The sequence below is a fragment of the Mustelus asterias genome, chromosome 15, assembly GCF_964213995.1.
Source record: "Mustelus asterias chromosome 15, sMusAst1.hap1.1, whole genome shotgun sequence".
NCBI classification, from domain to species: domain Eukaryota; kingdom Metazoa; phylum Chordata; class Chondrichthyes; order Carcharhiniformes; family Triakidae; genus Mustelus; species Mustelus asterias.
The window spans coordinates 85,302,463-85,316,855 of record NC_135815.1 but is presented as its reverse complement, the minus strand read 5'-3'; the positions used below and the strand labels follow the sequence as shown (position 1 = coordinate 85,316,855).

Sequence of the window (14,393 nt, the reverse complement as noted above, 5' to 3'; positions counted from 1 at the left end):
GTTTACTGACCCTATTGCCAGTGAACACAGTTCACAATGAAATAAACTGCAAAGTACAAACCTCTGACCATTGTATCAAATGTTCAAATTGGTTCTCAATACTTATCTGTTGCATAAAATGAACACAATGATACCAATAGAAACTCAAAAATATTATTGACAAAATTCCCTCTACCTTTCTTTGTTGAATTTAAGAGAATGGAGTATGGCAGGCCTTTTCTGACGTAGATTCCAGAGATGTAAAGTATCATCCGCCAAGGCACTCACAAGGGCTCCCTGAAGGGTAACAAAAATACATTATACCTTTCAACAAATGAACACACAAAAAGACTAGAAAGACCACCAGATCTGCCCTGCCCAAAATACAGTGCAACCTCCCCGACTGTTCACCCACCCATTGCCCTCTCAATCTCCTGGAAGAGGTAAAAAACCCAAAATATGTCACAGTCAACTTCGAAGAGACCCTTGGAAATTGTTAATGCAAAATAATCAAAGTAGGTTCCCAATGCCCTCATCTCATCATAATCGTAACAAAACAGCAACTTACCCCTGGGATCAGGAACATTCACTTCACTCAAGAAGTGGTCATGTTCCCTTTGAAAAAAGGCTGCGGTCACTCCATTTTCACAATTCGCAGCAGTATATCCCAGAGAGACCTGACATCTATCCTGACCGCATATAAAATCTGGATTTTTTAAACTGTTGAGTGCTACCATTGATCTGTTTCAAATATCCTAAGCAGACTGCACACAATCCCTTCGTCAACTTCATTGTTTTCTACATCCCTTGCTGTGTTTAACCAGGTATCCACTAAAACTCGCTTCATATCAGCTTTCCATGCAAACGCAGATAGTGCAACACCTGTCCTGTTACCTCCTCACTCCTCAGTTTCCAAGGTCCTAAACACTCCTTCCACGTGAAGCAGCGAGTGATTTGTACTTCTTTCAATCTAGCCTCCTGCGTTCGCTGCTCACATTGCGATCTCCACTCCATTGGGGAAACCAAATGCAAATTGGGCGACCACTTTGCGGAACACCTCAATACAATCAGCAAGCAGGACTCCAAGTTTTCAGTAGCCTGTCGTTTTAATTCTCTACCTTGCTCCCAGGTTGACATCTCTGTCCTCGGCCTATTTGCACTGTTCCAGTGAAACTCTACATAAGCTTGAGGAAAAGTACCTCATCCTTCATTTACGGAACTTTATAGCCTTCTGAACTCAACATCGAGTTCAACAATTTCGGACCATAATTTCTGCCTCACTTTGCTTCCTTGTCTTTGCATGTTTTGGTTTTTTTCTTATTTTTGGTTTTAGGGAGCAGCACATCCACTCTCGGCATCTCTTTTATTTATTTCACCCTTCCTCACTCCCCATCACCATTCCTTATGGCCCCGTGTCATTCAATCTCTCCTGTCTTCCACCCTAATAGAGAGCATTCCTTGCTGAAAACCTAAGTTCACCTCTAACTTTTCCCAGTTCTGAGGCAAGGTCCTTAACCTGAAACGTTAACTCTGTTTCTCAGTCCACAGATGCGGCCTAACCTGCTGTATATTTCCAGCAATTTATGTATTATTTCAGATTTCCAGAAGCAACAGCATTTTGCATTTTGATTAGTGCACACAAACTCTTCAGTTTAAAAAGCTTTAGTTATATTCGCTTTGAGCTTGTCGCTCCAAAGTATATATCTCTTATTTTATATATATTCCACATAGTAATATTCTACCTCAAGAAAAAGTTAACACAGGAAACAGGTTTGAAGAAGCTACCTGTAAGATGTCACTTGGAGAAAGAAGTTGACCGTACAAACCTAATGACCGTAACATTTTTTTCAACATTTTCCACAAACTGAACCAGTATTTCCTCTAGAAAGTAATGGACTGTGGATTAGCACCCTTTCTGATTCAGCAGTGACTCAGTCAAGGCCTGCTGACTGATCTAGAGGACACCTATGCCGTGGCTCAACTGGTACCCCTCACGCCTCTGGAATCAGCAAGTCATGGAGATAAGTCCAACTGAGTACATAATCCAGATTGACACTCCAGTACACTACTTTGGGAGTGTTGCATCCTCTGAGGTGCCAGCTTGAGGATGAAACAAGATAGGGCTTTGTGGAGTTGAGGATAATATAATAACATAAATGGAAAATTTGTTAACAGACAGTCAGTAGGAATAAATGGGACATTTTAAAGTTGTCAATCTGTAACAAGTGACGTGTTGCTAGGGCCTCAGCTATTTAGAATCTATATTAATGACATGGGCAAGAGACCAACAGTAATGTATCAAGTTTGCTGAGGACGCAAGGTGAGGTGGGAATAGAACACGGGGGCATGGGAAGAGATGAAGACAGGTTAAATGAGTAGGCAACAAGGTAGCAGATGTAGTATAATGTGGATAAGTGTGAGGTTATTCACTTTTCTATTAAAAATAGAAAGGCAAAATACTTTCTGAAAGGCATGAAACTTTAAATGACGTTGAGATTTGGAGTACTCATTCATACAAGCAATAACTTAGCATGTAGCTACAGCAAACAATTAGAAAGGCTGATTGCATGTTGGCCTTTATTGCAAGGGGAATGAACTGCAAGAATAAGGAACTCCTGCTACAGTCATAGAGGGCTTAGATGAGACTGCACCTGGAGTACTGTGCGCAGATTTGATCTCCATATCCAAGAGGAATTATACTTGAATTGGAGACAAAACAGCGAAGGTACACCGGATTGGTTCCCGAGATGAGAGGGTTTAACGAGACACTGAGTAATTTGGACCGATGGTCTCTGGAGTTTGGAAGAACGGTAAGATCTCAAAACATACAAGAAAAGGGACATGACTAGGTAGACACAGGTTGTTTCTACTGGCTGGGGAATTCAGAATACAAGGCACAATCTCAGGAGAAGAGGTCAATCATTTAGGATTGAGCTGAGGACAAATTTCTTCACTCAAAAAGGTTTCGAGAATCTGTGGGATTTTCTACCCCAGACTGATGCTCCATCAAGTATATTTAAGGCAGGAAGTAAGCGCTTTTGGTCTCTTAGGGAATCAAGAATTTGGGGAACGGGTAGAAAAGTGAAGTTGAGGTAGAAGATCAGCCATGATCACACCGAATGTTAGAGCAAGCACGAGGGGTCATATGGTCTCCTCCTGCTCCTATTTCATATGTTTTTAAACCAAAGCCCCATCTGCCCTCAGGTGGACATAAAAGATCCCATCACATTATCTCAAAGAAGAGCTAAAACATTCTCAAGAGTGTCAAAGCCAATGTTTTATCCACAACGAACACACTAAAAATAGATTACATGGTAGTTAGGTTATTGATGTTTGTAAATTGACTACACTACAATAGTGACTAACTTCATATGTCATGAACGTACTGTTGCGATATTCTAGATATCTGTAAAAAGCTAATCCTCCTTTTAAGTGGTCACAGGGAGCCTTAAGGATGACTGCTAAAAGTCATCTAACCTTTTTCAACTGCAATGTAGTCAGACTCCAAATGGATTGCAGGTAAGCATATCCAGAAAGGTGGAGATATTTGGAATTCAATTCTCATTTCCACAAGAATTAACAAACTCGTTGTGGCTTCCCTAGAGATGTGAATAGCTATTTCCTACCTCCTCAAACCTGACAGAATGGGTACCATTCAAATTAAAGGCCAAAACATTTAAAAGTTTAATTACCTCACCTAAAAAGACAATGGATGGAACTGTGATCCCCAGATTAACCTAACAACTAGTATGGAAGCATGCTTTGACAGATTGGGATAGCAGTCATTTTAAGTATTAGAACTTTATAAAGTCTGGCTGAGAACAACAGAACCCCAAGGACTCTGAGAAACAACTTCAGAGGGTTCTTGCCCAAGGGAGGACAAAGAGGAAAGCATTAAAAAATCAACTGTGGTACTGCGAAGAGCCCAAATAATCTGCAAATATCTTAACCGCAGAATTAGCGATGAATAGGAAACCTTCTCTCACTCCCAAAAACCTGCTGACCCATTGAGTCCACCTGAAAAGGCATCGCAGAAGCCATTACTGCTACTAAATCTACCCTTAGTTTCAACCCTTCACTTTGAAGGAATTCAATTAAAAGATCAGCAATGATACCTCACAGATACTGATTTGAAACCTCATCTTTATTTCCCTTTATCTGTATTTTAACCATTGTAACAGTATTTTAGTTAACAACTATCATTTTTACTTAAACAACTGTCAGCAGTAGTTTTGCAATAATCTAAATTGTACCTTGTTTAAGACTAAAGTTTGAATGCTGGCTATTTTTAAATTGAACCACTCAATGAACAAACACATTCTTAGCTCACAGACCACTTTAAAGAAATGCCTCTTACGTGGTTGTGATGCATTCTTCATTGCCTATAAAGTGCTTTGGGACTTTGAGGTTCCAAAAGGCATTACGTAAATGCAAATTCTTTAGTTTTCTTCTGTCTGACGCTGATGGAGCTCATATTTCGCGTGAATTCCCTATTTACACATGTTGCAGATCCCATTAGGAAAAAAGAGGAAGCAAAGCAATGCACAAAGCAAACTTCACCTCAGAAGACTGTAATATCCAAGCTGACTTAGCAGTTTCTGGGCAAATACTCGGAAGGTGGCCAGAAATGCAGCTGCTCATCCCTGTTTGACCCACAGCTCAAAGAGGAGAGCCGTATTTAACACAAGAATCTGTAGATTCTTGGTCCCTGCATGTTGCTTGGTTAGTTTGATTTAATACCCTTGGTCGGGTGTGGTCTGTATCTTAAACACATGCACTCCCTTGCTCAGGTGAAGGCACTATTTCAAAAAACTGATGAGTCAGTTCAGTTTGTGCAGTCCACCTAAACAAGTAGTAATTAACAATGAGAACCACATCGTTATTTACATCTATAAATAAGCCTTCACAATTATCCTAGTGGACACCTATACCAAATGATAGCTGAACTGCTGTGTTGATTTACTGCCCTGGTACCTTTGAAGGTTTCAGGCATGGCTCAGTTGTAGCACTCTTGCCTCTCAAATCAAAAAGTTCAGTTCCCACTCCACAGTTCCAGAGACTTTAAACACTCAAACGCATCTGTGCATTGAGGAGGGTGCCATCTACCAGATGAGACTACATTTGCCCTTTCAGGTGGATGCAAGATCCTATTTTCCCCAGTGCCCCAGACAACATTAACCCTTCAAAACCTTCACTTTTATGGCAGTGTTATAATGGTCGTAAAGGTGAGGCACTGTGTCTGAATTATGAATCACTGTTACTTCCTGATACTGCAGGGAAAGTTAATCAGTTATCAGATGGGCAGAACTCTCATAACAGGAGCAGAGTTCAGGTGGCATAACCAGAAATTCTTGTGTTTCGCTTTGCTCAGTCAAATCGATGCAGTCACACACTAAAACGAGGAAGTTCCAGATAGGATGGTCATTGGATGGATCACAGGTGGCTTTTTTGTTTTGAGTAAAGGAGTGAGGACTGCAGTTTTGAAAGAGAGCCAAGAGGGCCAGTAACATTATCGAGTAAGCATGGGGGCTAGGGGGGATCCAAGAGCTGGGCAGTGGAAAGGGCAAAAAGATCAATGAGCAAAGAGAAAGGAACAGGAAAGTGACGCGGATCAGAAGATAAGGTAGTTGCAAAACTAGCTGCGTGAATGACTTTTATCTTGAGAGCCAAAGAAATCCAGAGATCTTTACATGCATCATAAGGGGTGAGGGAAAAAAAAAAAGTAGTTTCCGGCACACACACATGCAGAAATGGAATCATGGTTTGAAATAACCAGGAGAAATAATTGTGGAGACAGAGCACACTTCCTAAAGTATTTGACAGCCATGTAATGAGAAATTCTTCCATTAGGTAACAGTGAAAGAATTGCTTAAAATACTAGTGGGAAGAGGGGACAACTTATTAAAGATAATAAGGGCCAGTACTTTGCTTGTTTTCATCCTTGTAGGAAATATTTAGTTGTAAATGGAGGTAGAAAAAATGGACAATAATTACAAACCTTCAAGTACAGTTACTGCGGCAGGAAGGAATTTTATGGGAACTACCCTCAAATTTCTGACTCTTTTGGAAGGCATGGTTACCATGCACTAAATCACAATGAACAACTGACTTATTGTGCAGCATTGAACCTTGCATATGCAAAGATGACAGGATTACAACAGTACAAACCTCAAGTTTAGGGAAACAGTTTTGTCAAATTGTGAAATGAGATTCTGTAGATCACGAATTTGGAAAGCAGAGTGTGCAGGCCCAACAGATCACACATCAAATGTATGTACCACAATTCAGGACATTTAGCAGTAAACAGAAAACCCCAATGGAGTTCAGCTTCGCTTAGAGCAAATATAACTTGGACCCCATAAACATACTATCCAGATCAGCAAAATTGCAGTAACAGTATAAAAATTACTTCCTTTAATAGCATTTTTTTTTACAAATTTATATATGAACAGGCAAAAGATCAACACAATCCTGTTGGTGAGGTTTAGGATTTATATTATTTAAACTACACAATCTAAGTGTCTAAAAGACTGTGGCCAAAATGCCAATTAAAAAATAATCTTATGTAATGCATCATAAATCCACAAAGGCTTTAAAATGTGTGAAAGAAACATTCTGAACATTTTCAGCCCCTGCCCCCCCCCCCCCCCCTGCACACACACAAAACAACTAACCTCATTGACTAAGAACTGCAGTTGGATCACTCCTGCAGCACTGTCATGTTGGCAGTAACACTCCACTCCCGGTCGTCCAAAGCTGAGGATTCACATGGTTAAGGAAAGTCAGCATTTCCCACTGATCTAAACTCAAGATAAATTTTCCAAGCCATCAGATTAACCATTGGGCTACGGTTTTTGCTACACAAGCACGCAAAGCTCAGGAACAGTGGTATCAATCGCACTGGATTATATACTAGCAGTCTCTGGTACATGATCCTCAGGCACAAGCTCCAACGGCATGGGTCTTAAGGCGACTGGGGTGAAAATTGGCTTTGCACAGTGTTCATCATTTTTTGCTTTTAGAATTGTGCAGAAGGCAATTCAGGTGTAACCTCCCACACTGATTTTGACAAAAGGAAAATTGCCAAACTAACTGTAAAAGATGCTAATGTTCCAAATAGGTAAACTAGCTGATGGGAGTCTCACCCAAACTCTAGCCCATCTTTATCCTGCTGTGCATCTTCAGTTTTTCTTCATTTAAAAAAAATATATGTGCCAAGGTTTCGATTCCCCAATGTAGTGATTCAGCAAACAGCAGCTGGAAACCACAAAATAAATGAATGCATTTTTTTTTAAGCTTGTTGCTCACATGCAGCCTTGGACCGGGAGTTCAATTTCTGGTATTTACCACAGGCTCACTGCAACATAATGACTGATTTGCTCATGGGTGCACAGGTTTGCTGAATGCATGGAATCACAAAAAAGGAAGTTTTTTTAAAAAATCACACTTTATTAAGATATATTGCTGAGATATCTGTAATACTGTCAACTGCCACTGCAAAAACGTTGCAGAAGATGCAAGTAATTGTTTGTCTTCTCCAGAAATACATTCTAATTATCTGCTGGATGGTGCCAGCTTTGCTTAGTGAGTAGTACTCATGCCTTTGCAAGGTCATGGGGTCAAACCAGTCCTCTCGAGCACACAATCTTACACCAATATTTCAATGCAGTACTGAACTGTATTGAGGTACCACCTTTCAGATGCGAAGTTAAAACATAAACACCGCCTGTTCCAGTGGACGCAAAAGATCCAACCGCATGATTCAAGGACATTTTGTGCCTTCATTCCTGAACCAAAACAGATTATCTGGTCATTTGTATCATTGCTACTGGAGGTCTTATTGCAAATTGGTTGCTGGGTTTGCAAGTGTTTCCTCTAATTTGAGTTTCGCAAAAAATTTCGCAACTACATCCACTGCATTTCCGTCATCTATTCTTGGTCAATTTGTTGAAGAACACTGAGGTTGTTTAAGCATAACCTGTACTTAAGAAATCCATGTTGACCACACTAATTAACTTGTTTCTCAAAATGCTTAATGGCTTCATCTTTTATTGTAGATCAGTAATTTCCCATGACCCAAAAAGAGACTAACTGGCCTGTAATTTCCTGACTTATTTCGGTCTCTTTCATGAAGAGGGGAGACACATTTCCCACCCTCAACCCACCTGCATCAGTTTTTCTTCTCTCAGAACTTTAGACAATGATCAGAGTCTCTGCTATTTCATTCTGATTGTTGCAGAGTCTGGTAGTGGTGGCTGCAATCCTAACATCTACCTCTTTGCGAAAAGTGAAGCAAAAGTATTTTAATACCACTGCCTTTCCCTAACTCGGTACGAGAACCTTTGCCTCCACCTTTTAGTAGTCCAAGTTGTCACAACCTCAACCAGCTTTCAACTATAAATGCTATTTAATTGCCTTTTGTTTTGCTAATTTTCATTGCCAGTCTGTAGATTTGTAATTATATTTCTTCAATCTTTTTTTTAAAAAACCAGCCTGCAAGTGCCAAATGCTTCAGTTTCAAATGTAAATATTTCAATAATGAACCCCACCTTTTGACACTCCCTGTTCTTCATTACTGGAATGCACTTCATTTTTCACTCAATTTCCTGCTCAAATGAAAAAAAATCTGTATTTATAAAACGTCAATCACAACATCAAATCGACCAAAATGCTTCAGAACTAATTAAGTATTTTTGCCATGTAAACTGTATCTCATATAGTAGCACTCACCTCCAAATCTAATCTTTGAGCACGGTAAAGATCCCACAAACAGGAATGGGATAAACACTGGTCAGAATAACAGGAAGAGCTCTTGGCATTTCTTTGGTGGATGTACGCTTTCCTGGAAACTATTCAGAGGGGGTGGATTTGCCCTCGTTTTAACAGCTCATTGGAAAGACAGCAGGCAAAGCAGCAGTCTCTCAATGCTACACCAAAGGTCAGCCCAGATCATCTGCTCAAGTATCTGGGGTGGGACTTAGACCCACAACATTGTTATTCAGGGTTAAATTGCTACCACTGATGTAAGGCTGATCCAAAGATTTCCCACTGATGGTTGTTTCTGTGGTCATTTTTCTTTCCAGTTAATTTGAGCATAATGCTTCTCTAATTATATTATAAAATGTTTTTCTCAGGTAAGTACACTTCTGTTCTTACTATGAACCTAAATATATTATGCTACCTCTTCTCAAATGTTTATGTCACATACCAGCCTTCCCTCATCACTTAGAATTTCTTTCAATCTTCCTCCTTCATCTATATACCTAAACCTGATTTCGTCTGGCAAGCAGCCTACTCTACTTTCTTCCTCCCCATTAGTGTATTAATTTGAATCCTCTCCAATAACCCTTAGTAAACTTCCTTGTGAGGATATCAGACCCAGCTGCTGACAAGACAACCTATCAATGCTGTAGTCTGCACACACATGAATGTACAAGTATATCACCACCATACAAAAAAATCATAAACCACAGCTACATGATCACTGAATTTTCAAATATTTGGTGACCTTATTCCAATTTCTTGCCTTCTCTCCACTATCAGTGGGCCATCATTCTTTGTTGCTTTCTCTGTCCAATAGTATCTTCTGCGGTTTCAATCCCTCTTTTGAAGGTTTCCCATTGTTCATCCATGTTGTCCAACCTCAGTAGTACTTTGAATCTATTGGAAAGGGCCAACTGGAAACATGTCCGTAGATGTGCAAGTTGGATGGATTGACCATGCTAAATCATTTCTTAATGTCCCAAGATGTTATGTTAGGGGGCATTAACAGGATAATATGTGGGGTTTCCACTTCCAGGTAGATCTAGAGGACTGTCAGGCCTTCATCACTGATTTGGCATTGACCAGTTCACCGTATCTCACCACTGCCCAGGATGTCAAGTTGATAGGTTCTCACCTCTTACAGCACCTGGGACACCTCCCCATAGTGGAAGAGTGTTCGGACATTCCAAGTGCTGATTCTGGTGATGAGAACTGATTCTGGGTTGTAAAAGTGTGGCTGTTGCTCCCAAACTGCGTTGACAGTCCCCAGGACTTATCCCATCTAACCCAGGAGCCTTGTATATATGTGACCCTTCCATTTTCTGTATGGCACATCCCTTACTAATTTTGACGTGCGACTTCATCCAGATTACTTTAACTGGAATTTATACACAATTCTCTTTTGGGAAACCTGACGAAGCAATATGATATATCTGCCATATGCTGATCACTTGAAACATACAAACTAATGAATTAAAAGGTGTAAACCACCCCCCCGGGAAGCCTGCATTGCCACTTAATAAGATCATGGTTGATCTGATTGCAACCTCAACTCCACATTCCCACCTATCCCCTATAACCTTTCACTCCCTTGCTGATCAAGGAACAATTTTACCTACATTTACCCTTCAATAAATACTCCACTGATTGTCAACTGCCTCTCATGACAACACTGGTTGTCCCACTGAATTAAAGAATGACAGAATATCACATTGTGCACTATGCATGAGATAAAGTAAGAATGCTTCACCTAATAATGTGCTGCGTTCTATAATGATGGGCTATCGATTTAAATTCGATGCTCAGGGGAAACATTTTTTCAGAGAGATTTATGAGAATGGTATTTTATTCAAGAAACAATCATGCAGCTCAAAGGTTGAATTGCGGCGTAACTTGCACCTAAAGGTTCATAAAATCCAAAACAGACTGAGTATTTCAATTAAAAAACATGGAAGAATGGAAGTACGAATGCTTGACCACAAAGAGGGCTGAAACAGAGTCCATTGCATATTTAAAGCGAACATAGGACAAAGATTTGTAGTAGAGAAAGATACACGGCAATGAGGAATGTATGGTGGGAATGGTTTTGTTCTGCTCAAACAAAAAGCTAGTACAGACATGATGGACTAAATGGCTGTCTTCTCCACTGTAAATGTTATGGTTTACTTTTCCCTAGGAATGTTATACCGTGCAGCAATGTGGAACATTATACCATGTAACACTATTATATCATGTAGCACACAGTGAATTGTTATATAATTCAAGGTGTTTTTGTTGTATTGTCGAACAACAAATGATATAATACAAAATTATACCTTATAACTCAGTGTGTTACCAACGATGTAACACTTGTAGATAATAACGGGTGTTGTACTATTTAACACGAGAGTAGATTATTCAATAAAGGAACATTAATTATACTGTGTGATACACATTGGACTACTGAATGTGGCCGAGACATGGCAAAAATGGCTGAGGTCAATTCATCCAAGTACTGGGGGAGGGTGCACTGGATCAGGCTGCACTGGGAGGGAAAGATGAGCACAGGGCATACCAAGGTACAATGAATAATTTTTGGTCTGGACTGGCCAGTCTTGGAAAAAACAGTAAGAAGTTTAACAATACCAGGTTAAAGTCCAACAGGTCTATTTGGTAGCAAAAGCCACACAAGCTTTCGGAGCCTTAAGCCCCTTCTTCGGGTGAGTGGGAATTCTTGGAATTCAGTCTTGGAAACACAGTAACAAAGAATAGGAGTATAGAGATTATATATGGAAGCAGAGGCAACTGGGATAAAGAGCAGAAACATAGGCACGGATTATTTCTGTGTGAAAATACTTTGCCAGAGGGGAGTGAGAGCAGGTGAAGTATTTTCATTGCATCTCTTGGGAACAGCCAAGAGGAACATAACCAATTTCAGGGCAAAATCCTTAAAGTTAACAAGAAAAATACTTTGTTTCTATATTTAAAGTCACCTTTGTTCAAAGCAAACAGGCAAGATAAATATCAAGCTCTCAGCCTCTCGCCAAATACGTGATTCCCCCTCTCCCATTCATTTTGAGTGACTCCCTCCCTACCCATGTCTCTTTCCTCTACTCCAACTCTGTATATGTCCTTCCCTTGCCTCGTTGGTGTGCATGCTCCTCTCTCATCTCACAAATGTTTCTCTACCCCTTCGCTTCCATCGAGTCTTTCGCCCCTTTCATTTCATGTGACTATCTCTCTATTTCTTCCCACAATTCCCACCGTTGCCGCTATTGCCAAGCATTGGGTCAATTTAGAAGGAAAGAAAATCAGATACTTTGAGAGAATCTAACCATCTCCCCATGACATTCAATGGCATTACCATCGCTGAATCCCCACTATCAACATCTTGGGCATTATCATTGAACCAAATCAATCATACAAATACTGTGGCTGCAAGAACAGATCAGAGGCTGGGAATTCTGCACAGCCTAACTCCCCTCCTGATTCACCAAAGCCTGTCCACGATTAACAAAGCACGTCCACGATTAACAAAGCACCTCCACTTGCCTGGATGAGTGCAGCTTCAACAACACTCAAGTTCAACACCACCCAGGACAAAACAGCCTGCTTGACTGGCACCTCATCCACCACCTTCAACATCCACTCCCTCCCATCACCGACACAGTGGCAACAGCATGTAATATCTACAAGATACACTGTAGCAATTCACCAAGACTGCTTCAACAGCATCTTCCAAATTCCCGACCCCTACTGCCTAGAAAGACAAGAACAGCAATGCATGCGAATACTACCACCTGCAAATTTCCCTCCAAGCCACACACCATCCTGACTTGGAACTATAATTGCTCTTCCTTCACTGTGGCTGAATTAAAATCCTGGAACTCCCTCCCCAGAAGCACTGTAGGTGCACCACCACATGGACTGCAGTGGTTCAAGGCGGCAGCTCGTCACCACCTTCTCAAGGGCAATTAGGGATGGGCAATAAATGCTGCCAATTGGGACTCGAGTTGCCGATGGGCTCAGATTGGGTGAGCACGAAGATTTCCATCCCTTAGGATCATGAGTGGCCCAGCTGAAATTTACCAATAACTCAACAGTTTTGTGGTCACTTTTGCCAATTCCAGCTTTTTGTTTCAAAACTAAATTTACATTCACAAAGTGTTTCATGAGATTAGAACCACAACTGAGACAGCAAAGATGTCCATGCTGTCCCAAAGACACCCAGGTGCCCTTTCTAATCCCATCTTCCTGCACATGGCTCATAGCCCTGCCACTTACAGCACTCAAGTGCAAATCCAGGTACTTTTTGAACAAGTTTAGGGTCTCCACCTCCACCCCAACTCAGACAGTGAATTCCAGACAATCACCACCCTCTGAGTAAAATGGTTTTTGCTCATGATCGAACTAAACCTTCTGCCACTTAGCTTAAATCTATAACCCTGGTTTTTGAACTCTCTGCCAAGGGAAATAGGTTCCTCCTATCTACTCTCTAACCCTCACAATTTTGTATACCTCAATCACTCCTCGGCCTTCTCTGTTCGAAGGAAAACAACCATAGCCTCTCCAATCTCTCCTCGTAGCTACAATTCTCCACCCTGGCAACATTTTAGTAAATTTTCACTGCACTCTCGTCAGAGCAATTACGTCCTTCCTGTAATGTGGTGACCAGAGCTGCACACAATATTCCAGTTATGGCATCAGTGTCTAATACAATTTCATCTTTATATCCCTACTTTTTTATTCTATATCTCTGCCAATGAAGGGGAGTATTCTATAGGCCTTCTTTACAACCTTATCTACCCGTACTGCTACCTTTAGGGACCTGTGCACTTGCACGCCAAGATCTCTCACTTCATCTACCCTTCTTGTGTTTTGGAGTTGGGGACCAAGTGTGTCAAAGTTCGCAGATGATGCTAAGATGAGTGGCGGAGCAAAGTGTGCAGAAGACACAAGGTCTGCAGATGTAGATATAAATAGTTTGAGAGATTGGGCAACGGCCTGGCAGATGGAATACAATGTTGGTAAATGTGAGGTCATCCATTTTGGCAGGAACAGCAGCAAAATGGGCTATTATTTAAATGGTAAAAAATTGCAGCATGCTGCTGTGCAGAGAGACCTGGGTGTCCTTGTGCATGAAATACAAAATGTTGGTTTGCATATGCAGCAGGTAATTAAGAAGGCAATAGAATTGTATCCTTCATTGCGAGAGGGATGGAGTTTTAAAAACAGGGAGGTTATGTTGCAGCTGTATAAGGTGCTGGTGAGGCCACACCTCATGTAGTGTGTACAGTTCTGGTCTCCTTACTTGAGAAAGCATGTAGTGGCACCAGAGGCGGTGCAGAGGAGATTCACTAGGTTGATTCTGGAGTTGAGAGGGTTGGCTTATGAGAACAGACCGAGTAGACTGGGACTATATTCATTGGAACTTAGAAGAATGAGGGAGATCTTCTAGAAACATATAAAATTATGAAGGGAATAGATAAGATAGAAGCAGGGAGGTTGTTTCAACTAGTGGGTGAAACTAGAACGAGGGTACATAGCCTCAAAATAAGGGGGAGCAGATTTAGGACTGAGTTGAGGAGGAACTTATTCACCCAAAGGGATGTGAATCTGTGGAAATCCCTGCCCAGTGAAGCAGTTGAGTCTGTCTCGTTGAATGTTTTTAA

At 40.9% G+C, this 14,393-nt stretch overlaps 1 protein-coding gene across 8 annotated transcripts in view; it reads right to left on the bottom strand.

The window, feature by feature from the left end:
• stxbp5a (syntaxin binding protein 5a (tomosyn)) overlaps positions 1-14,393 on the bottom strand; it is a 182,721-nt gene that overhangs the window by 149,763 nt on the left and 18,565 nt on the right. For all 8 annotated transcript variants that reach the window (XM_078230233.1, XM_078230236.1, XM_078230235.1 and 5 more), the window contains exons 3-4: positions 6,654-6,735; positions 176-276 (exon numbers count right to left, since the gene is read on the bottom strand). In XM_078230233.1, the coding sequence (XP_078086359.1) occupies positions 176-276; positions 6,654-6,735 (183 nt within the window). The remainder of the gene's footprint in view (positions 1-175; positions 277-6,653; positions 6,736-14,393) is intronic.